The sequence below is a fragment of the Podarcis erhardii genome (assembly GCF_964252035.2).
Source record: "Podarcis erhardii genome assembly, chromosome: 14".
NCBI classification, from domain to species: Eukaryota; Metazoa; Chordata; class Lepidosauria; order Squamata; family Lacertidae; genus Podarcis; species Podarcis erhardii.
Window position 1 is genome coordinate 11,166,408 of NC_138503.1, and position 24,984 is coordinate 11,191,391.

A 24,984-nucleotide genomic window follows, 5' to 3' on the forward strand; every position below is an offset into this window, starting at 1 on the left:
GGTCTTGGTCTCCTTTCCTGACCAGATCTTTTACCCTGTACTTTGAGTGCCCCTTGTGCTCCGAGTGTAACAACAGACCCTTACTTTTCTTACTTGTTGAAGGTGGCTGGGGAGGAGGCGCAGGCGTCCCAAGCACCCATTTGTTGGTTAACATATCATTAAGGATATGTTACAGCTTTACCCAACTTTCAAATGAGGCTCCTTTCTATTTTGGGTGCCATACAGTAAGACTGCAATACCAACTTCCACCATTTGGTGGCTTCTGTTTTTCTTTACAACTTTACATAACTCCTTTGGAGTTTTGCACATTTTTTCTTTTTGTGGGGAAAGTATCATATGTGAAGCAGCCCTTTATATAAGCTACCAATTAACATCTTGTTTTGATAAGTTATATTCACTTGTCTCCTGTGTGCCAGCCTAACTAAATTGGTACGTACGTTCACAAAAAGAAAACACATATACAGTACCCAAAAGTACTCTTGGTTCCCACTCCTGTGATAGCCAAAACACCCAATATACATTACATGAACTGCTTTGGACTGAATTGAAAAGACTATGTGGGCCCCATTATAGCCCAGTCACTTTAGTTAGGAAAGGAAGCTATTGTGGTTGTCCTGTCTTCCTGCCTGCAAATAAATGCACTGTGATTATTATCCTGTGGAATTGACACTGTTCTTTACTCCTCGAGTTAGGAGTATGTGAATACTGTTCACCTTTGATGATTAATTTAAATGCAGATCTTGAAATAATCTATTGTCCGTCCTGAAAAGATGCTTAAAGGGGAAACTACGTACCAGAGTGAGTGAGACTAAACTGTCCTCTACAAGCCACATTTTTGTGCACTCCTAACTTCACTTTGGGATGCGGGTGGCGCTGTAGTTTAAACCACTGCGCTGCTTGGACTTGTCAATCAGAAGGTCGGCAGTTCGAGGCCCCGTGATGGGGTGAGCTCCCATCGTTTGGTCCCAGCTCCTGCCAACCTAGCAGTTCAAAAGCATTGCAAAGTGCAAGTAGATAAATAGATGCCACTCCATTGGGAAGGGAAAAGGTGTTTCTGTGTGCAACTCTGGTTTCGCCAGAAGCGGCTTAGTCATGCTGGTCACATGACCCGGAAAAACTGTCTGCGGAAGTGGACAAATGCCAGCTCCCTCGGCCTGTAAAGCAACATGAGTGCCACAACCCCAGAGTCGTTCACAACTGGAGTGAACTGTCAGGGGTACCTTTATCTTTATCTTTATCTTTATCTTTATCTTTATCTTTATCTTTATCTTTATCTTTAACTTTAACTTTAACTTTAACTTTAACTTTTAACTTAACTTAACTTAACTTAACTTAACTTAACTTAACTTAACTTAACTTAACAAACTTAACACAACTTAACTTAACACAACTTAACACAACTTTTAACACAACTTTTAACACAACTTAACACAACTTACCTTAACTTAACTTTTAACTTAACTTAACTTTTAACTTAACTTAACTTTTAACTTAACTTAACTTAACTTAACTTAAAACTTAACTTAAAACTTAACTTAACTTAAAACTTAACTTAAAACTTAACTTAACTTAAAACTTAACTTAAAACTTAACTTAACTTAACACTTAACTTAACTTAATTTAAAACTTAACTTAACTTAAAACTTAACTTAAAACTTAACTTAAAACTTAACTTAAAACTTAACTTAAAACTTAACTTAACTTAAAACTTAACTTAAAACTTAACTTAAAACTTAACTTAACTTAACTTAACTTAAAACTTAACATAACTTAACTTAACAACTTAACTTAACAACTTAACTTAACTTAACTTAACTTAACTTAACTTAACTTAACTTAACTTAACTTAACTTAACTTAACTTGTGTGTTTACCCATGTGAAAAAACTTTTTGAAATTTCTATTGCAGATAATTTTGAAAGTTAAACACTTTGATATACTGATGCTTACATTAAGATGCCTATTTGTAATTTTCCATTTCTTGTTTGATCCTTACAGGGTGTGATTGCTTTAGAGTCACTTGGTAAAAGGGGTTATCGGGTACCTCCTTCAGGAACGATACAAGTGGTATGTACTTTGTGACATAAGAGTTACATTAACAATTCTCTTTCCAACATACAGTGGTACCTCTAGTTATGAACTTAATTTGTTCCGGAGGTCCGTTCTTAACCTGAAACTGTTTTTAACTAGAGGCATGCTTTCGCTATTGGGGCCTTTTGCTGCTGCTGCGCCGCCGGCACACAATTTCCGTTCTCATCCTGGGGCAAAGTTCTCAACTCGAGATAACTCTTCCAGGTTAGCGGAGTTTGTAACCTGAAGCGTTTATAACCTGAGGTGTTTGTAACTCGAGGTACCACTGTACTGCTAATCACTTTGGACCTCTTGGATATGAGCTGTTAGATAGCTCCTTTCTTTGTCCAAAGGCCACAGGCTAGAAGAGCAGAAAGTATTTGGAAAGATCATATTTGAGAAGATAGCCAGCAGTTACCTAGCAACTGCAGAGGTGGTGTCAGTCACTTTTGTATAATATGGAAGGTGCTTGAGAAGCTTATTAGTTCTTAGTCTCCTCTTTCCAGAAGCAACTGCTGTGTATGAAAGTGCAGTTACTAAAGACACATGAATTTTCAGGTGTTTGTTGGTTTGACAGAATAGTGCCATTCTGAAGCACCTGTTTGTCCTTTTCAGACCTTATTTAATCCCAACAAGACTGTGGTGAAGATGTTTGTGGTGATATATGACTTACGAGAGATGCCAGCCAATCATCAAACATTCCTACGGCAAAGAACCTTTTCTGTCCCTGTGAGACGAGAAACAAAGAGAAGCATTAATAAAGAAAATATTCGACATACTGAAGAACGACTACTACGCTACCTCATTCATCTGAGGTAAGGCTGCTGAGCAAAGGGCTGTATCCAATGTTCTCTTTTTGCTAATGCAAGGGCTGTTGCACTAGTGGACGGGGGGGGGGGGAGTTGGATATTACGTAGCAGAGGAGTCCAGCACTGCAGCTGTGCTAGTGGAAACTTGCTGTGCAACAGATTGGGCAAAGTTAACAGCAACCTGCTTAGGCATCCTCTTTGCAACCACATCCTGCTGGTGCAAAGCATGTCACCAGCGGAAGAAATACACTACTAAGTGATTTTGACTTAGTGCTATGTTGGATATATCCCACTGTTCTTATGTGTTACTTAGTGCAGATAATTCTTTGAATCAAAACAACAGCTTGGTTTTTTTAATGAGTGCTGAAAAATCTTTTGGAAAAAGGCACAGGGACCCTGTTAACTGTCCTTTTGCTTATGCAGATAAAAAGTCAAATGGGCCACATGTATTGGTTTTTCATTCTTTGCTCCAACAATAGATTTGAAACAAGTGACTCAAGTTTTAGTTGCTGAAACCATACACATTCTCTCCCAAACAAATGAAGTCATACAACTCTAAACTGCTTTGTGGCAGCATCTGTTTAGAAGGCCCTAATTAAAGTTGTGTCAGCGCTTCCATTGTGAAAGCCCCTTAGCAAGAGGTTGTCAGCAGAAACATTTGCCTAGGGCTGAAACTTGCCATTCAGACTTTTAAAAAACAAAAGCAGTCCTTTAAAACCTAAGGGTCAGTTTGCTTTTTCATGTCCATGTTTGTGTGTTCATCAAAACTCCTGTAAGTTTTGGCAGGTTGCTTTTGTACTTTGTGCCTATGTGACTGAAAACATAACCTATAATTTTCTCTTGTGAGATGGATAACATTCTGCTGATACACAAACCATAGCTGTCTGTCTAGAGACTAGCCAGCTTCTGTAAGATTTTTAAACAAGCTCATGCCCAGACTTAGCTTAGATCCTTTAACACTTTTTCTTGGCATGTTCCAAGAGGATGTTAATCTGAGAGATATGCTCAGTTTTGCAGTAAAGATTTATCTTGTTTGCTCATTGGCTTTGAAAGAATGAGATACAGGCTATAAAAATATCAAACAAATAGGCTCATCACCCTAAATATATGCACTAATGTGTTCTGATTCAATAATGTGCCATAAACATAATTGAAAATTGCAGTCACTGTTTCATCTGCTCTTCCTACTTCAAATAAAATGTCTCAGTCTGATCCTTAGAGTACAAGCCTCAAGCAGTAGTTATATAAGGATAAATGGAAAAACACCTACTTCCTTTTGAACTAGATAAAAAGTAACAGTTTAGACTATTGAAGAAATTTCTTCTCCAAGCTTCGTTCTTCTGTGACATTTCTTACATGTGCTTTACATTCAGCAATGACTAATACTGACATCTGTTCTCCTAGGTTCCAGAGTTCTAAGTCTGGAAAGATCTACCTCTACAGAGATGTAAGACTTCTGTTCTCTCGAAAATCCATGGAAGTTGACAGTGGCGCTGCATACGAACTCAAATCTTACACTGACTCTCCAACAAACCCTCAGTTTTCTCCCCGGTGTTAGCAAGATGCAACAATGAAAAGTATTTGCTCAGTTACCAGATTACTATTGAATAAGATGAACAATTGGCATAAACTAAACTGTTTAAAAGTGAAGAAAGTGAGGTGGTGGTCAAATGAGAGTCAAAGCTCTTCTAGGCTCTTGGACCAGTTTTTAAAAATGCTTCTGGAATGAGCTTTGTGTATTCCATGTAGACTGGAACATACTTAGTCCTAATCTTTTTATACTGGTTATAAACCACTTCACTGGACGTGTTGCAATAGCAGATTCCCAAATTAGTTTAGTGTTTACACATTATTTTATTTTTTGGTTATTTAATATTTAATGTTTCTTTTACTTAAGTGATGTTTGTCTTTACTGTTCTAATGTAGCACAAATCCTATGTAAAATCATACTACGTATTTTTGACATTATTATTGAAATCTGAAATATATACAGAAGTCTTTACTTTGTGTGATGTGTTTTTAAGTGATACGTAAGCTGCTTAAAATAAGGATGGGATTTTGAACTTCCATTGCATTATCATACTATGCAAGCATGTAGGGCAGGATGGGTTGTGTCCCCCCCCCCCATATTGCTAATTCCCCACCCCCACCCCATGATAACACATGAAACCATACTTCAAAACTGTGGGACTACTCATTCAAATCATGGACCCAACCTATAATAGCACCCATTTCCCTCCTAAAAGACCCCTCATCAAAACCTTTCACATTGTTCTAATCAGTTTCAAAATTTAACATAACACTGCTGTCCCATACCTGACTTTCTCAGACTGTGTTTTTTTTAAAAAAAGATGTACTGTGAAAACAAAGTAGTATTTATATCTTAAATATATGTGAAAACAGCAACATTTGTATTGGTTTTATTTTGAGATGGTCTTTGTGCTCTTAATAGGGTTTTGTTTTTGTCCACTATAGGCCACTAGCTGAGTCTAGAACAGAGGTGGGGGATTGGAGGTAGCCAGCGGCAGTGCTATTTTTCCAGAAAAAGAGGTGCTGGAACCCACCTGAAAGGTGCTGGAACTGACTTCCTGTGAGTTCTGGCTGGAAAAAAAAAGCCCTGGCCGGTGGGCTGTATCCAGACCTTTCCCAGCACCCATGGACAACTTTGATGGGTGGGATTGCCCCACCCTTCAGTCACCTGACATCACCTGACTTCGGGTGAAGCCTTTTCCTTTGCCCACATAAATCAGAAGAATGTAAGAATAACCTTTTGGATCGAGCCAGTGGCGCATCTAGTCCAGTCAGATGTCCGTGGGAAACCAGCGAGTAGACATCTGTTTGGCCACTGTGAGAAGCAAACCATGGAGGAAAAGGAAGTGAGATTTGTAGCCACCATTGAACAACTTGATTGATATTCACGAGGGCAAAGGAAGCCTTTCCCTGCAGGGCTTAGAATAAGTGCCACTGTGGGAACTCCATAGTGCAGTCAGTCTCTCTGAAGCTTGCTGTAAGTGCTGGTCAAACAATTGTTTCCTGGAAACCAACCAGGAGCACACTTTGATGCTCCTGATTGTTCCCTGGCAGGTAAGGTTTGCTGCAAGCACCAATCCATTGACCAGCACTTACAGCAAGCATTTTGAGGCTCCTCTTTGTTGGGTGCGGTTTTGGGAAAACAACATTGCAGGTCAAATATGAATCCCTGCTGGGCCTAACTTGGCCTGTACAGTGGTGCCCCGCAAGACGAATGCCTCGCAAGACTGAAAACCCGCTAGACGAAAGGGTTTTCCGTTTTGGAGGTACTTCGCAAAACGAATTTCCTATGGGCTTGCTTCGCAAGACGAAAATGTCTTGCGAGTTCCTGCGGGTTTTTCCCCCTCCCCCCCTTTTTCTAAGCCGCTAAGCCGCTTATCTGCTTATCCGCTAAGCCGATAAGCCGCTAAAAGCCGCTAATAGCGCTAATCCACTAAGCCGTCAATGGGCTTGCTTCGCAAGATGAAAAAACCGCTAGACGAAGAGACTCGCAGAACGGATTAATTTCGTCTTGCGAGGCACCACTGTAGTTCATAGGTTCCACAAAGCTGCTCTAGAAAGTCATCTCTTTTATTGTACCTTGAAATAATTTAAACAATTCACTCACAATCTCCAAGACTCTAGAATCTCCTTCCATCTTCCCCCACAAGAAACTCCAGCAAAGCAGTTTCTAATATTGGCAAATAAAGGTCCAGACATTCCAACACAATAAAGGGCATTGTGGGATATTGCTTGTGTGCAACAGTTCCACTAAATTAAGATTCTGAGTATTTGGAGGGGGAGATGTTTTTGAAAAGGGAGTGAGAAATCACCATGAATTTTGTGGTTGGAGTATGGATTGTGAGGATTCTTCAGAAAATACATATTCCAGAGTGTGGAGCTGGTTAAGGAAACTGCAACAGATTATAAGCCAGTACCTCCAAAGAACTTGAGTCCTGTGGTGCTAGAACTGTGGCAGGAACAAAAACCAGAAATGTCATATGCAGAAAAAAACTGAATTCTTCAAGTAAATCATTCAACCCAAATACTTTCTACAGATTCAAGATGGCTCTGAAACCTTTCTGAGTTCAATTAACTATTTGAAAAACAGCTTGCTGATAGGCATTGTAATGCCAATGATTTAACCATCAATTAGTACCAAAGGCTTTTTGTGTGTGTTGTATAAATGTCATTTAAATTTATTGGAAAGTGCCCCATTGGTCTCAACAAACAATTACATAAAGGTAAACTCAAGGTTGTTACACCTTTACCAACTGTTGCTCCGTAGGGCAATATCCAACATTGTGAAAGTTGATTTCTGCTCATGTAACAGAACTTCCCTTTCTTGTCCTCTGTGCCCCCAAATCTGACTCCTAAGAGTCTCCCAGCCCTCTGGAGCAGATTAGAGGAGTGTGGAAGGCTGCAGAATCTATTCTGCTAATAGTGTCTGTTCCATTGGCAGACCGACACTGTTGCATTTCACTCATAGCAAACAAACTGTGTGCAGCCGCCTATGACCATAAACAGGTTCTTCCTTTGGGGGTTTTGCAATACGTACAAAGAAATAACCAAGCTGGCATCATAAGCTACTGCATACAAACAGCTCACCATGTGGCAACTGCTCACTAAGCACATTACTTTAAATTTGCCTCCACATGAAAGCTGTAATAGTACCAACTGGCCTAAGAGTGTCTTTCATCTTTGTTAACTGCAGCTACCACACCCATATCTGAAATTAGAGCAATTTGAGGTTCTAGGTCAGGGGTGTGACCAGCAGTCCTGAAAATCAACACATCTCAATTTAGAACTGAAGCACTGCTTTGATACCAAAGGGTGTTACTCCTTTGGACAAGTTATTAAATTTCCCCACAGCCCTGTAAACACAACCACCAAGGGGCTCTCTTAGATGCTCATGTTACGCTAATTTTGAAGGGTTTTTGGTTTCCTCCTAGACTACTTATGAGACTGGCCTGGTTCACACACCACATTGAACCAGTTAAACTATGGTTTAATATGGACAAGCAGATGTGCAATTGCAGGCGCTTCATTCCTCCCCTACTGCCAAGGGAAGAAACAAGCCATATTCTGGCTTGTCATTACATGGAAACTGGGCTTATGATTTGTTTCTCTTAGAACAAACCACAAGTGGAAGTGAATGTATGTTTACTGAGTAACAAGCCATGCAGTGTTTTTTCTTCCTTCCCAGTATAGGAATAGCAATAGCGGGAGGAACGAAGTGCTGCAATTCCAGCAGCCTGCACTAGCATGATTTATTTTTACTATGGCGGAGGTTTTGTCCTCTGAGCCCCACTTGAAATGGCGCAACTTCTTCTCAAAGGGTTCAGTGGTGTTGCAAGGCCAACTCCCCACCCACAAAGTGATTGCAAGCGTTCTTTTAGGCAGGGAGCGGGGAAGCAAACTCCTTGAGGCTGCTGCTGTTTTTCATCCTTTGCTGGCCAATGGATGGAGCCAAACTGGGCTGGCTCAGTCGGTAGCGCATGAGACTCTTAATCTCAGGGTCCTGGGTTTGAGTCCCATGTTGGGCAAAAATATCCCTGCATCCCAGTGGGTTGGACTAGATGACTCACGCGGTCCCTTCCAACTCTACAAGTTAGGATTATGCTGAACTGAATGGAGTTTTGTTGTTGTTGTTTAGTCATTTAGTCGTGTCCGACTCTTTGTGACTCCATGGACAAGAGCACGCCAGGCACTCCTGTCTTCCACTGCCTCCCGCAGTTTGGTCAAACTCATGCTGGTAGCTTCGTGAACACTGTCCAGCCATCTCGTCCTCTGTCGTCCCCTTCTCCTTGTGCCCTCCATCTTTCCCAACATCAGGGTCTTTTCCAGGGAGTCTTCTCTTCTCATGAGGTGGCCAAAGTATTGGAGCCTCTGCTTGAGGATCTGTCCTTCCAGTGAGCACTCAGGGCTGATTTCCTTCAGAATGGATAGGTTTGATCTTCTTGCAGTCCATGGGACTCTCAGGAGTCTCTTCCAGCACCATAATTCAAAAGTATCAATTCTTGGGCAATCAGCCTTCTTTATGGTCCAACTCTCACTTCCATACATCACTACTGGGAAAAGCATAGCTTTAACTATACGGACCTTTGTTGGCAAGGTGGTGTCTCTGCTTTTTAAGATGCTGTCTAGGTTTGTCATTGCTTTTCTCCCAAGAACGGGGTTTACTCCCGTGTAATTGGGGTTAGGACGGCACCCTTCTTCTCAACACCTGCGTCTACATTAGACACCTGCGTCTACATTAGACTCTAGAGGAGAGCTGCCGAGAACATCAAGCTCAGCCCCAAGCACCAATAAACTACATCTCCCAGAATGCCACAGCGGACGAGCGGGATCCCATAGGGGAGCGCAATGTGACGCACGCAAGCTGCAAGCCGTGATCCTCCTGCGAGAGAGCCGCATATCCCGCGCCTGCCCTTCTCCGGCCTCATCCACTTGCTCTCCAGCGGGCGGCAGGGGAGCGGGGCAACCCGGAACGCGAGCAGAAATTTGAGCCTGCCGGCTCGCCGTCGTCCGCGGGCGGCCATCTTGCGTGCGGTTGTGGTACCACCAGCAGCAGCAGCAGCAGCAGCAGCAGCAGCTGATCGCCGGCTCCAGGCCTTTCTCCTCCGGTGGGTTGCTGCCGCGGTTGTGTGGAAGCCATGTCTGCGGAGAGCCCGGAGCCCGCTTCGGCGGAGGAGCAGAAGGTGAGGCGTTGCTGCCGGGCCTGAGGCGGTGCGAGAGGGAAGGAGAGCATCTCAGGCGCCATGTCCGGAGCCGGCGGAGGCAGCTTAGGCCGCGACTTGGCTGAGGGGGAAAAGTTTAGTCAGGGGAGTCTCCCCTCACTCGCACACCGGCTTGCCTTCCTCTCTGGGCCCAAATTCTTTTATCGGGGGCTTAGCGGGACGGCTCCTGAGAGAAGCTTTGGTTCACCTCAGCCGCCTGGCGCGCGCGCGCGTTATATGGCGCGAAGTCTAGGGAAAGGCCTCTCTGTGTGTGTATGTATATGTATGTGAGCTGCTATTTTCCGTGGGGGATGCGAGTGTGGGTATCCCTGCCGTCGCCTCAAGAGCCTCCCTTCCCGCTCCTGGCAGGCGAGCTTCCCTCCTTCGTGGAGAAACGGCCGCAGCAGGAGCCACAAAACTTTGCGCTGGGCGGGCTGGCGGGCGAAAGCTGAGGGGCGCCGCCGAGGCGTTTTGTTCCGCAGCGCGTGTGGTGGCGGCGCCACTTTCCCCTCACGTTTGTTGTTATTATTATTACTATTACTACTATTATTATGATGATGATTTATTATTTCCCTTGGTCCGCGGGGACGGTGTGCTTCCCCAACGCCGGCGAGGTAGGGCGGGCTGCTGAGGCCTCCGGGTTCCTGTGTCGAACTCGCAGGGAGGGAGCCCGGGGTGGGCGTGCCCGCCGGCGAGGGCGCAAGCGCCTCCTTGGGCCGGTATTGTCTGGTTTGCAGCGAGCCGGGGAAAGCGCGGCGTGAATGTGACGACATCACGCAGGCTCGCTCCCCCGCAACGTGCAGCGTGGAGGCCGCGTACGCGGCTCGTGAGCCCCCCTTAGCCCGCCTCGCTTCAAGCCCAGCTTGGAAAACACGCCATGGGTGTGAATCTTGTTTTTTTGTTAATTGCCAGCATTCTCTTTCGTATATACCAGTGATGGCCAAACTTGGCCCTCCAGCTGTTTTGGAACTACAATTCCCATCACCCCTCACCACTGGTCCTGTTAGCTAGGGATGATGGGAGTTGTAGTCTAACAACAGCTGGAGGGCCACGTTTGGCCATCGCTGGTATATATGAAAGAGGCAGGCTTTGATGCTGCTTTAGTGCAGTAAAGAAGCTGTAATGGACCGGTTTTATGCTTTAGTCCAGTGTTCCAAAACTTGGGTCTCCAGCTGTTTTTGAACTACAATTCCCATCATCCCTGACCACTGGTCCTAGCTAGGGATGGTGAGAGTTGTAGTCCAAAAAAACAGTTGGATTGCCAGGTTTGGGAAAGTTACAGATAGGTAGCCGTGTTGGTCTGCCATGGTCAAAACAAAATAAAAAAATTCCTTCCAGTAGCACCTTAAAGACCAACTGAGTTAGTTCTAGGTATGAGCTTTCGTGTGCATGCACACTTCTTCAGATACAGTGTATCTGAAGAAGTGTGCATGCACACGAAAGCTCATACCTAGAACTAACTCAGTTGGTCTTTAAGGTGCTACTGGAAGGAATTTTTTTATTTTGTTTTGAGGTTTGGGAAACACTGCTTTAGCCTATAAAGAACAAAAATTAGGGTCAATATGCCATTTCTACTCGGGCATACCTGGGAGTAGACAGAATTAAACTTGGTGTGATTTTCTGAGGAAATATGCGTAGGATTGGGCTGAAAGTGCATTGGAGGGGGGAGACCTTGTAACTAATTTTTTTTGTTCTGAACTGGCCTGCAGTGAAGAAGTCTTACCATGGGATATAAAGTTGTTTGTTGGTCTGGGTTCTTTTTAAGAGTTATGTATTAAAAGTCTAAAACAATTAACTGTTTTTGCATTTTGTTTACTGACTTTTAATAAAAACAATATTTTCACACATGCAACTTGAAGATACTTTAACCCAGGCTTCCTCAAACTCAGCCCTCAGGAATTATGGTCAGGAATTGTGGGAATTTTTAGTTTCAAAACATCTGGAGGGCCGAGTTTAAGGAAGCCTGCTTTAACCCAATAAATCAGTAGACTCTAAGCACACCTGCATGGTTTGGATTGTGTCCTTATTATTCCATGTGTTCATATTAGCGCCATTTATATTACAGGAGGTCATTATCAGAGTGAAGCTTTGGAACTTAATTGAAAACTACTGTCCAGCATCTGTTTGTTATCTGAGGGTGCAGCACATGGATATTCTGATGCTTTTCTGTTTCTGGCCACAGAATTCCAGGTTGTGGCTCATGTTGATTCCTCAAATAGCAGACAATAAATGTAGGCTGGGTGCAAATAACTTGTGATCTACAAAGCTGTATTATAGCTTGTTTGACAACCCCTATGTTTGCAGACCAAGGTTATTGTACCTATTGTAGGCTGCAAAAGAGCTACATGCGTGTCAGTGGAAGGGCTATTAGCCGGGTTCTGAGTCCACTTGCAGTGCCTTTTACTCTTTCTCTGGAGTGAGGGAAGAGGCAAAGTATTATTGAAATACTGAACCTTTGTGTGTGGTTGTAATTGTCTGTAAGCTGCTTTGAGAACCATTCTTGGCTGAGAAATGGGGTATACATCTTTTGAAGGGTTATTCAGCTGGGTGGATCACAAAATATGCAGGCCTAATCTCTAGGTGTTCATGCATTTTTACCCAACTTAAAAGCAGTGTACATATTTTTGTAAAATGGGCAGTAACCCTGGCAGTAACCCAGTTAGTGAAAACAGTTATTAAGTGTGGCATACGTTGGATGTGAAAACCGATAGGGCTAATCACATCATATATTGCTGGTGGGGGGATTAGCCAATAAAGGTTGAATATTTAAAGATGGGCATTTTGTGAAATTGCAAGATGATTCAAAGGAAGGCATAAGTGATATAGTAGAAATACTAATTCCTTGTGTTTTCAGGAAATGGAAGACAAGGTGATTAGTCCTGAGAAAGCTGAAGAAGCAAAGTTGAAGGCCAGATATCCTCATCTGGGACAAAAGCCTGGGGGCTCAGATTTCTTGAGAAAGCGGCTCCAGAAAGGAGTGAGTAAGCTTGAACCATGTGTAGTTAGTCTGTTTAAGCAAGTAAAGCCTTTTAATCTGTCTGCTTGCAATGATGCCAGTTTTGCTCATATGGATGAGAAGTTTGCTTTGAAACCAACACCTCAATCATACTTTCTGGGCAGTAAAGGCCTATTGATTTCAGTTGTGATTCAGTGAAAGCATACTTCACTTCATATCAGAGCCCACAAACAGTGCATGGTGCTTTCTAGATTGACATTTTCCCTCCAATCTCTGTGTGTTTTTAAAAGTAGGCATTCTTCACACTTTGCTTAAAAGAGCTGTGAAAATACGTTGCGTGAATTACTTGTTTCTTCAAGAACACACAGTTTAATAAAAAGCAAATGTAACTGTTGATCCACAAGAAAATAAAAACCTGGCAGTGCCTTGTGTTCTCCCTCTACATGTGAGGTGTGCAAGGCAGCATTAACCCTCACACACCTGCAACGGCAGATTAGGCATCCAGCAAACAGCCTCTTTACATTGGAGCGTGTTTTGGTGTTGCAAGCCAGCTGATTTGCAGGGCAGAGCATCAGCAAAAGAGTCATGTATTTTAGTGCAAGCTGCCCAGCAAGCATCGCAGCAGTACCAGCCAGCCAGATGGAAATGTTAGGCGCCAAATGTGGCTACCAGACATCTCCACTTGCTCACAAAAGGCCAGATGCCAATCGTGAAATGTGACTGGTGCCTGCTTAGTTTCAAACACTGAGTTACATTGAAAACTAAAATTGGTCCATTGGTACAGATTCTCCTTTAGTTTTAAAGACTTAATAAGGCTTTAGGGAGCACAGAGTATTTTGTGGCCTACTTGGTTGTGAAGGTGGGGATTGTTAAACTGGAACAGTGAAAGCATACATGCTCAAGTGTTCATGTACTCGATATTAGTGATCATTTATTTAAATTATATATGAACTTTTTGTCCTGTCTCTCTGCAAAAAAAATTAACAGGCATAAAGCAAATGTCTAAAGCAAATATTTATAAACCACAAATGGCAGCAGTACTAAAAGTGACATTAATATTGTGGTGGACAATGCCTTAGCAATACTGTGAATTTTTTAAAAGGCTTTCTGAAATTAGAACATTATACAGCATTTTTCAAAAGGTATGGCAAGTACTCTTGCTTTCCATCAAGAAATTTACTACACAGCCTAACAACCCCTTAAGATTAGATTGTATTTAACTTGCTACAGGATAACCTTTCAGATGAGAGGGACCTCTTTATGCATCTTTTCACGTGAAGCTGAAATAACTGTCAAGGCCTCGACTAGTAACTCAGTAGTTCTGAAATTTAATTCCAACATTTCATGATTGCATTGAGAGTTGACTGCAGAGTCCTGATTTTATCAAGTAACCAATTTCTGAAAGGGACTATAGCTACTATCTCCAGAGTGTTATGGAAGTGGCTTTTACCTATACACTATAGCGTACACCAGAATAGTTTTTTTTAACTTTATAACCATCACTGGTGCCAGCTAGTGTTTAAGCCACTGTCTGGTAATGACAAATGGGGATTTCACTGGGGGTATTCATCTGAGGTGTGAATATATTTTTCGGTGCGATAATTCTCAACTTTATATTTTTTGTACCTGAACACATTGCAATTAAGAAAATATGCCATATAGAACTTTATGAAGACTGGGAATAGATAGAAACATTTGAGTAAGCAATTAAACATTGCCAACTTCCTTTTCCCCAGTTTATACAAATAAGAACATATTTAATCACAATGGGTTGAAAGCAAATATTAAACAGAGCAAAGTGTGGAAAAAAATTAAGAGAAAATAAACCAAATATGTTTTCTAAAATATATTGGATTATATCTAATTTAAAATGAGCAGAAGATAATAAATCATGGTAGAACCAAGAAATGCAATGTAACATTCCAGTGAGCGTAGTGTCTGAGCAGGAATTCAAAACTTCATCTCTCTGGTTCAGAAATGGGGAGCCTGCGACCCTCTGGACTCCAGCTATCATTAGCCTCAGTAAGCATGGCCAATCGTCAGAGACCTGTAGTCTAGAAACATACTTGCTGTAGTCATATCTCAATACTAACCCCTTCACCACCAGGACTGTCTGAAATATAAAGAAATGGTTTCCTAAACAAATACCGTAGATTCCAGCGTAGAAGATGGCTTGTTAACCCTGGAAAAGAGGTTAAAAAGCCGGGGGTCATCTTATAAGCTGGGTATCGGCGGCGCAGAGCGGAGCCGCTCCCCCCCTGCAGCGGCAGTGGGCTCTGCTCCGTGCCGGGAGAGAGCAGCCTGGCGCGGAGCCTGCTCACTGCTGCTTTGGAAGCAGCAGCAGGGGTGGCGGGCTCCACTCCGCGCCGGGCGGTTTTCTCCTGGCTCGGAGCTGCCCAGCGTATTAGGCAACTGGGCTTATAAGAACCACCCCCAAATTGCAGCTGCCAATTTGGGGGGGTCATCTAATACGCCCAGTCACCTAATACGTCGGAATCTACGGTAGTATAATCTGTCTTAAAAGTGTGGACGTGCCAATTAAGAGAAGCCTATTTTGTAATGCTTTACACCTTTACTAATAGACAATAATTTCACTTGTTGATGGCAAGAAAATGCTAGCAATAAATGTAACCCATAATATTCTTTGAATATTATTTCTATTTATAATTCTGCAAGGCTGAAATAGTTTTATTCAGACTTTGCTCTGTTTGTTCATAGGTGCTAATTACTCACATGGCTGCAATATAAAGACGCCTGTCTTGTTCATTAAGATAGATAACATGCTTTAAGCAATATTCTTAAACTTCCCTAGCCTTTACATATCTGGTCTTGGACTAACAGGCTACATTTGATGGGTCATAACTAGTTGATCAGGTATAAGTTTCGTTTTCCTGTCTCAACTTATATAAAACCTGCTTGAGGGTTTCCCACAGGCATCTTGTTGACCACTGCGAGAACAAACAGGATGCTGCACTAGATGGCCTGATCCAGTAGGCTGTTCTTAGAGTAAGCCCAGAATGTCGCAAAGTTAGGCAATTCTTGGGGAAAGTAGTATATTTAGTGTGTGTTTCTGTTGTACTCAATTCACCAATTCTTTCTTGCCTTACAGCAAAAGTACTTTGATTCTGGGGATTACAATATGGCTAAAGCAAAGATGAAGAATAAGCAACTCCCTACTGCAGCTCCTGATAAGACCGAAGTTACAGGTGACCATATTCCCACTCCACAGGACCTTCCACAGCGGAAACCCTCTCTTGTTGCTAGCAAGCTGGCTGGCTGACTAGATGGCAGAACTGCATGAATCTTCTCATTCCCTTAATATTTCCTTAATAGTTACTTCTCACATTTTTTGTTTCCACTAAGTCATTGACTGACCGCTTTGCAGGTAGTGGTAGCTTGTGCTGCTATTGTAAGAGAGTCCTGTTAAGAATTAAGTTGTGTAGTCCATGGAAGAATTGAGAACAATGCACTGATTTTAAAAAAGGACACGTTTTGTTAGAGCAATGTAAAGTAATCTACTTGAAAAATGTACATATTACCTATTTGCTAGTGTAGGGCTGGTTCCAGCAAGTGACATAGCAGGTTTGACAATTTTTTTTATGTTTTTGCTTTCTTTAGTTCACCTTAGTTACAGCATAGTATGTTTCTATTGAATACAACCACCTGTTGTGTTTCTTGTGTTTGGTTTTGTAAACTAGAGGTTTTAGACCGCAAGTTGCTAGAAGGTAAAGCATGTATTTAAAAAAAAAAAGAAAAAAAAAGATGGGGCTCTGACTTAATTTGTGTATCTGCTCTTGAACTTGAATGGCCTTAAACCTACTTCAGCTTTAACAATAGATTTTTTACTTGGGCAATATTTGCTCATTTTGGTGTAATTCTTGTAAAACTCGTGCTTATCGACAACTGCCTGTTGAAGCTGGTATTCCTTTTGGTCCTGTAGTGTAGAACACATTTTTGAAGTGAATGAAGTGTGCATGTGCATAGACTGAATTCACTTTTGTGCCATTTCTGTAAATAAGATGGTTTTGCACAACTTTTGCAAATATCTGTTAACTTTACATTTTAAAAAAATGTGCCAACTGGAAGCACAAATAATTCTGTACCTTTGAAAGTCATAATCCTCATTTGAGTCAAACTATGTTACTGAAAATAACAGACTTCTGCATTTAAAATCTGGAAATCACTTAAAGAACTATAATAGAAAGGCTTTGCTAGTATATCCTTTCTCTGTGTCAACAGTAACCTACAATGATTAGTCTAAATATATACTATAGATACAAAACACTTTAGCTAGTATACCTTAAGGCAAAGTACTTCAAGGGGGCTAAATTAGTTTAAAGGCAAGTATATCACATTAAGCAACTTGTAGATAACTAGGGTATTCCAAAGCTACTACAACTTCTGCATCTTTTAAAATCTATGCAGGATATTTTGGAATGTGAAAATATGGGTATATTTTGATGCTATTAGAGGTCTCTGACACATAAAAGAACATCTAATTCAGTAGTTGTTAAGTAATCCATACATTTGGATTGGGAAGTGCTAGGGGTTTTTTTTTTTTACATATATTGTAGTGATTCATGATAAACATTCAAAGTCTTTATTTGTCAGAGTATGTTATTAATACTGCAGCAGGAGTAGTTCAGTGAATTGACCTATTTGTCTTGCATATTGGATAGAAATGACAGTTAAAACTAGTTAACATCTATGGTGGTATTTTTGTCTGCGCTAAAGGAATTCCATATTCTTTTTGCCTGACACCTTCACTGTAAAAGAAACAAGACTGCTGGCTTCTTCCAAGAGGATTCTTTTTTGGGGGGAGGGGGAAAGTTGTCAAAAGAGCTTACCTTTTTTGTTTTGCAAAGCCCCCACCCTTTACAAAGCAAATTTGAGACAATACAGCTAATAATATAATCATGTTGGTTCTGACCTATAATACTAATCAAGAGGCCTGGTTTCAAAGGTACTGATTACTACTAACTCCCATTGTCTTCATCTCTCAATTTTTTAAAAAAAATCTTAACCTTGTTTCCGTATAAAAATTGGGTATATTAAAATATTTAGGTGATAGGTTTAGATATACTGGAGATTAGGGCTGTTTTTTTCATTATCTGTTCTGTCTGAAATGAGGAAAATACTTGCAAAGTCTCTAGCATATCAGTTTTTGTCTATGGGAAGTAATTCAGTAATTGGTTGTATCTAATTTTGATTTCATCTCCCTGTAACATGAATATATTCACTGAAACAGACTTAATAGCGAAGTTAATACCTTGTTATTAGTGAAGTGAAGTTGAGAACAGCCCTCTGTTTAATGCAAGAGGAACAAGGTAACATTAAGTGGCTTTTTATTGAAGGCTGCTAATGTACATTCACAATTTATTTTTGTAGAAATAAGTAAAAGCTAGGCTTTCTGAAAAGTGACTGGCCTAAAAGTAGTAGTTCTGAGCAGCAAATGACTTGGAATATTTCCTAGTTGCTACTACACCACAGATCATAGTTAGATGAGCTGGTTTGACATATAGGGAGGTATAAATAGCCATGTAAATCTAAACATTCCATTCCCCCAGTTACAGTTTGCTATTTTATATTATTGTTGTGACTGTGCAAATTTCCGTGTCCACCAATGAATTAAAATGTTAAAGACTGTAAAGAGAACATAAGCTGGTGATCCATAAGAATATTATACTACAGTACCAACCAGTTCAGTCTGATGTTGGACCTGTGTCTCTGGATAAACCTCAACTGAAGATAGTTTGATCATCTATGCTGTGAAGGAGACAAGGAGCTAGATCAACAATCATTTTATAGAAGAGCACGTGGATTACTAACTTTCAACTCTAAGCTTACTCCAACAAGATAAAGCTGTAAAACTTGTGTACATACTGTATAATATGAGTTTTACTATTTGATAAAATGACCTTTTTCAGAGATCTATCTGCACTATAGTCTAGCAATCGATCAGCTTTATGCAGTGATTAGTAGTGCTCGAGTACGTCTATAATGAAGACAGTATGTTGTAACCCCCAAACTCTTCCCAGTAGTTAACTAGTGGAGTAATTAAGTGATTCAGAAGTGTTCTTCCCCTCACTCCCATCCCATCCATTCATTATTCATTGTCATAGGAGAGTGTGTGTGCAGAAGCCACAAAGAACTGTTTGGTTTGATATATTCCTTAATGCATTTTTGATGCTGAAGTGGTGAAAATTTTAGTTGCTCCTTACCAACATCCACCTTGTATAGTATGCATAATAAATTCATCTAATTAGTTTTCATCGCTCTGTAGAAGTTTGTCTGGTCTCTTACTGTGTTTACTTCCACAACTCATTTAATCTTTTAGCTTAAAAAGTCCCAGTAGAACTTGCTTTGCACTTCTATGACTAGGCCTGTTTTTGTAGTGTATGTACAACTACAAAAATATAACATACTTTATTGTAACTACCTTTATATACATCAATACCTATTTTTCTAATAACAGTATTAAAGCTTATTGTTTGACTTTAATTCCATAATAGGCTTGTTTCTATGCTTATGAGATGTAAGTGTTGTTTGTGGTAATTAACCTGAACTTTAACTGAACAGTAATAACCTTCAGATGGGATTCTTATTATAGGGTCTAAAGCAGGAGCTGGAGAAACCCTTTAATGCCTAGTCAATCTGGTGTTTTCTAATACAAAAACCAAGGTGCCCAACAACCTCTAGCATACAACTTGGCTGGAAGTTTATTGATCACCAAGACTGCCTTAGAATGCAAACATCTGCAAACTGCAGCTTCAGCTCACAATTGAAGAACATAATCCAACCTGCGTTCTATCTGTCCTGTTTTGTCTACTTTGACTGGTAGCGACTGTTATATTTTTACTGGGCACAATGGCCTTTGAACCTGGAGCTTGCATTCAAAGCATGAAAGCAACTGCACATTTTCTCTGCCACGCTGAACGCATTTCATCTCGTGCACCTTCCGGCCTATCAGTTGTTTACAATGGAACTTAGGTTTGTAAGGCAGTTTGAGTAATGTCCAGCTGGGCTGCCCAATGATTGCCTATTTCTTTAATAAATTGTATTGGTCAACCAAATACAGCAGTGTTTCCCAACCTTTTTTGGGCAAAGGCACACTTGTTTCATGAAAAAAATCTCGAGGCACACCATCATTAGAAAATGTTTAAAAAATTAACTCTGTGCCTATATTGACTATATATACAGTGGTGCCCCGCAAGACGAATGCCTCGCAAGACTGAAAACCCGCAAGACGAAAGGGTTTTCCGTTTTTTGAGGCACTTCGCAAGATGAATTTCCCTATGGGCTTGCTTCGCAAGAAGAAAGCCTATAGGGAAATCTCCAGGGACCTCTTTTAAATGCTGGCGGTGGGGAGCAAAGCCTTCCCCCCCCCTCCGGCCTTCAGAAGAGGTCCAGGAAGGCCGGCGGGGGCCGAAAGGCTTTGCTCCCCACCGCCAGCATTTTAAAAGCAGTCCGGGATAGCAGGGAAGCGCTTCCCGCTGTCCTGGACGGCTTTTGAAGGCAGGCGGGGGGAGCAAAGACTTTTGTTCCCCCGCCCGCCTTCAGAAGAGGTCCAGGACCTCTTCTGAAGGCTGGCAGGGGGTGAAAGTCTTTGCTCCCCCCTGCCTGCCTTCCCGGGAGAGCGGAGAAACGCAGCGTGTTTCTCCGCTGTCCCGGACAGCTTTTGAAGGCAGGCAGAGGGGAGCAAAGACTTTCGCCCCCCGCCCGCATTCAGAAGAGGTCCAGGACCTCTTCTGAAGGCGGGCGGGGGGCAAAAGTCCTTGCTCCCCCCCTGCCTGCCTTCCCGGGAGAGCAGAGAAAAGCAGCGTGTTTCTCCGCTGTCCTGGACGGCTTTTGAAGGCAGGCGGGGGGAGCAAAGACTTTCGCCCCCCGCCCGCCTTCAGAAGAGGTCCAGGACCTCTTCTGAAGGCTGGCGGGGGGGCAAAAGTCTTTGCTCCCCCTGCCTGCCTTCCCGGGAGAGCGTAGAAACGCAGCACGTTTCTCCTCTGTCCCGGACGGCTTTTGAAGGGGGGGAGCAAAGACTTTCCACTCTCCCGGGAAGGCAGGCACGGGGGAGCAAAGACCTTTGCCCCCCGCCCGCCTTCAGAAGAGGCCCTGGACCTCTTCTGAAGGCGGGCGGGGGGCGAAAGTCTTTGCTCCCCTCTGCCTGCCTTCAAAAGCTGTCCGGGACAGCGGAGAAACACGCTGCGTTTCTCCGCTCTCCCGGGAAGGCAGGCAGGGGAGAGCAAAGAGGTCCTGGACCTCTTCTGAAGGCGGGCGGGGGGCAAAAGTCTAATTCTAATTTCAATGAGTGTGCCCTCCCACGGCACACCAGGCAACGTCTCGCGGCACACTAGTGTGCCGCGGAACACCGGTTGGGAAACACTGAAATACAGGTTATAGCCCTGAATAGTAGATATACCATTATGAAGAAATATGGCAGCCAGCCCTTACCTTATGCCACAATGGCTCTATTCTACCTCCACTGTTGGGAATCAGTACGTCTCTGAATACCAGTTGCTGAGAATCACAAGGAGAGTGCTGTTGTACTTGGGGTCCTGCTCGCAGGCATCTGGTTGGCCACTGAGAACAGAATGCTGGCCTTGATGTGCCTTTGGTCTGATCCAGCAGGCTTATTGTGTTCTAAACTGGGTCAATGACACCTTCGCCAGCAGAGGCTATTGCAGAGGCTGAGACACCTGTATGAGATGCTTAGTGCCCACAGTCTTGCACACACTCATGCTGCCAACTGAGTGATTGATCTCTCACGATGCAATATATTTTGTTGGGGGAGCAAGACCAAAATAGCTAGACACAACAGAATAAGGCTGCTTTGCGTAGGGCAGAGCATAGCCATGTGATGGCAGCTGTCTTGTATCAATATCTCAAAGTACCTGGATAAACTTACAAACTCAGTTCAGGACTAGATTGATTTCATACCCCAAGCATTTATTACACGTTGACTAAAATATAATATGCATTGCACCTGGTGAAACGCCACTTGATGCAGTCTCTTGGTTTTTTTTATACACGGTATAGGAAATGGTGTATTACAGTTCTGGGCTTGATTCTATAAATAGATGTACACTGTATCTACACTGTTTAAATATAGCTATATCAACAAGTTTCTATAATGGGAAGATTGAGCTGATCAATCTTGGAGGCTTTATTGTTAACTCTAAAAGGCCTGAGGCACTCCAAATACAAAAGGTAAGTTGAGAGGGGTTTATACCATTTATATCATCGAGTATGTCCAGATTGGTGTTTATTGTGGAATTTATGCTCCTTGCAGCATCTACATGATGATGGTATCAAAATGCCAGTCTATATATCCCCCCCCCCCCAATGGATTTGCCATTTCTGGAGAAAATCCCAAGAAGTAAAAACTTAAACCACAAATTATCAGTTTTAATATTTCCAGTTACAGATAGGTGGCCGTGTTGGTCTGCCATAGTCAAAACAAAAAATTCCTTCCAGTAGCACCTTAAAGACCAACTAAGTTAGTTCTAGGTATGAGCTTTCGTTTGCATGCACACTTCTTCAGATACGATTCTTCGTATCTGAAGAAGTGTGCATGCACACGAAAGCTCATACCTAGAACTAACTTAGTTGGTCTTTAAGGTGCTACTGGAAGGAATTTTTAGTTTTAATATCTCAAACACCTTGATGCAAAATAATCTGTGTGAAAGTACCCTTAACCTTGCTTTCCACCACAACTCATGCTAGGCATGTTATTTTTGGTCATCCTGGCTACGACTTATTTTTGTCAGTAGTCTGCCAAAGCTTACATAGTCTTTCAGAATCTTATAGTTGAGTTGAAGGCAGCTGTTACCCTTGTTCCTTGCCCTACTGTTGCACTACAGCCCTGCAGTGCTGCCAGCTAAATCTTCCTGGTAAAAGTTGCCACCAACCCCCCAAAAGTAAAGGGGGAAACTGAGGATAGGCACTTAATCGTTTAATCTTGGGATCCCAGACCAACGTTACCTCGTGCCTCCAGCCAATCACTTGCAATTTTCACCGAGCATAAAACCAGCTCCAGCCTTCTGCTTATCACTGAGAATAGGACAGATTCCTGACTTTTCCCACTCTGGTCTTAGACTTCCAATAGTGGAACCAAAAGCAATCTAGGCACATGGGATTTGCAGAATCCTGAGGGTGGCAATCACACGCTGACGCCACTTGTCCAATTTTGAAACTTCATTAGAAATCAAAGGTAGTGGGAAAGCAGATAAACCAGAGCACTGTGGCTCTAAAACAAGATTAGTCCTGGCCTGTACACTGTAGTATGGTATTTCTAGTCTGTTTATCAGTTGGCTGAAGTGGAGGAATACCAAGCCTGGAAGACCCAGCCTGGATGCCTACTGGTGAGAAAGTGAACAAAGCTGCAAGGGAACCTCCGCCTTTAGGTTGTTTTTTTTTAAAAAAATACTATTTATTAAATTATCCACTTTAACAATCCAATCAAACAATATTAAATATTCCAAATTATACATATTCAGTAATCAAACAGTCCAAATATTATGCCAAATTATGAAATTTTTTGGAGGTATCTTCCCATGTTCTGAGGTCAGGGGGCTCTGGGAACCTCGGCCTTTAAAGGTTCAGTCTATCCCCTGCCATTGGATGTCCTTTGGCTCTTTCTGGCCAATGACAGCCAGTCAGATAGGTTATCAGCTCTCCCAAGTAGGCTTTCTGAATATGGTACCTTTGTGCATTTCCACAGAACTGGAAACTGGCTTAGAGAAATGATGGGGCAAGAGACCAGGTTCCTTTGCGACATATTACACATGTAAAACATCTAAATTGATAAGAATTATTCCAGGTAAATCTAGAAAATGTGTTTGGGGATTGGAGAGAGGTTTTGAAAAGATTAACCACATTCTAGCCTGGTTTTATATAACAACGCAGATTATTTCCAAGCACGTTCTATATGGAAGCCATTTTATTAAAGAGGTTGAATAATAAATACATTTTTTTAAAAAAGGGGGCAACACATTTCATGGTGTAAAGTAAAAAAGGCATGATTTTAAATCCCTCTTTGTAAATGGCACACATCCTTCATCATCCTCCTTGGGTAGGTCAGACATGGTTGGGATTGGTTCCAGCATGAAAGCAAATCCTTAAATCTATGCAAGTTAATATTTAAACACTCTTGTCATTCTGTTATTAAGAGAAGGCAGCCAAGAAAATGCATCCATATACTTTCTGCACTCTGCCTTGAAGGTAAGTTGAGAGTGTCTCACAGTTCCTGAACCCCCAGTTCAATTGAATGCAAGGAACAAACTGCAGGTACAATAAGTTGCCTTGATGCTGTTAGGTGGAGCTCTTCTCTATCGGATGCATCTCTTGCACAGTGGTAACTACTTCCAGAGCAGTTCCCCCCCCCCCCCAGGAAGTTCCCACTCAGACTGAGCCCTGTTGTTGCTTGGTCTACTTTCCAGCCATTTTGATGTCACTGGATTTCAGTACTGCTGCATCACACAGAACATGTATGTGACGATACAAAATGCTTAGATCTCTGCGAAAGTAGACTAGAGTTGCTGGAACAAACGTATTAAACCTCTTCCTGGGTTGTACCATTTCATACTACAAGTGGGGGTGTTCTATACTGTATCCACAAAGCCACATGCATAAAAATAAATAAATCCCTACAATGAGGAGGAAGCCCAGAGCTGAGGCAGCTAAAAGCATCCACCATACAGTGACCACACTTGATGTGGATGCTGCAATTTTTGTACTATGCAGAAATAAAATGCTGGCTGTTCTTGGTGTATAGGACCTGCTCTCTGAACTTTGTGTGCATCATATAATAAAAAAAAACAGGATTTGGCTTATTGTGTCAAATTTCTAGTGAGGAGCAGAGCTAAGATGAAGCTGCAGAGATCTCCATGCAGCTGCTTCTGTTTCTCTACTTCCTATGCAAGTCAGAGAACTTGTGAGCAAGGTCAGGTCAGCTCCAATACATTTTGCTGGCTGAGGCCTCAATACGCATACTACCCATGACTGCTCAAGTTATTTTGGAACTCGATGCAGAAACTCCTACTCTCACAGTTAAAATATAAACATGGGTGTATGCAGAATTCTTTCCCAGGGTTGTGGAGGGGGAGGTATATGCATACCAAATATATAAATTCATATTTTGTCTAAAAGGAACAGACTTCTATAGATATATAAGCTTTTATAGAAAAGGTGGTGGTGAGATTGTTGTCTATGTGCACACACATTCTCTCTAACCAGCTAGTTATTACAAAACAAACTATAAACAGCTGTCTTCCAAATTTGCTGAAGCTAAGAAGCTCTGAGGCTAGAAAAGAGACCATCCAGGAACTGAATATATTGTACTTTTAATTCTATGGAAGAAATGAAACAAATGATGCCCAACTGCTAAATAAACAGTCCTAAGAACATGTCAATTTTCCTTGTAATGG

At 42.0% G+C, this 24,984-nt stretch overlaps 2 protein-coding genes across 2 annotated transcripts in view; both read left to right on the forward strand.

Annotated features, from left to right (window-relative positions):
* ATOSA (atos homolog A) overlaps positions 1 to 5,284 on the forward strand; it is a 48,728-nt gene extending 43,444 nt beyond the window's left edge. The window contains exons 10-12 of the mRNA XM_081838810.1: positions 1,998 to 2,066; positions 2,685 to 2,884; positions 4,283 to 5,284. Of these exons, the coding sequence (XP_081694936.1) occupies positions 1,998 to 2,066; positions 2,685 to 2,884; positions 4,283 to 4,436 (423 nt within the window). The 3' untranslated portion in view covers positions 4,437 to 5,284. The remainder of the gene's footprint in view (positions 1 to 1,997; positions 2,067 to 2,684; positions 2,885 to 4,282) is intronic.
* A 3,985-nt stretch (positions 5,285 to 9,269) lies between these two features.
* ARPP19 (cAMP regulated phosphoprotein 19) lies at positions 9,270 to 18,847 on the forward strand. The gene is made up of 3 exons (XM_081840192.1): positions 9,270 to 9,588; positions 12,461 to 12,583; positions 15,672 to 18,847. The coding sequence occupies exons 1-3, from the start codon at positions 9,544 to 9,546 to the stop codon at positions 15,840 to 15,842; spliced, it is 339 nt and encodes a 112-aa protein (XP_081696318.1). The 5' UTR covers positions 9,270 to 9,543; the 3' UTR covers positions 15,843 to 18,847.
* The last annotated feature ends 6,137 nt before the right edge of the window (positions 18,848 to 24,984 follow it).

Bases quoted from the DNA above. Each gene is read 5' to 3' on its own strand.
- ARPP19 (XM_081840192.1), top strand. From the start codon at position 9,544: ATGTCTGCGGAGAGCCCGGAGCCCGCTTCGGCGGAGGAGCAGAAG. The intron at 9,589-12,460 runs GTGAGGCGTTGC...TTGTGTTTTCAG, and splicing joins CTTCGGCGGAGGAGCAGAAG to GAAATGGAAGACAAGGTGAT. The intron at 12,584-15,671 runs GTGAGTAAGCTT...CTTGCCTTACAG, and splicing joins GAAAGCGGCTCCAGAAAGGA to CAAAAGTACTTTGATTCTGG.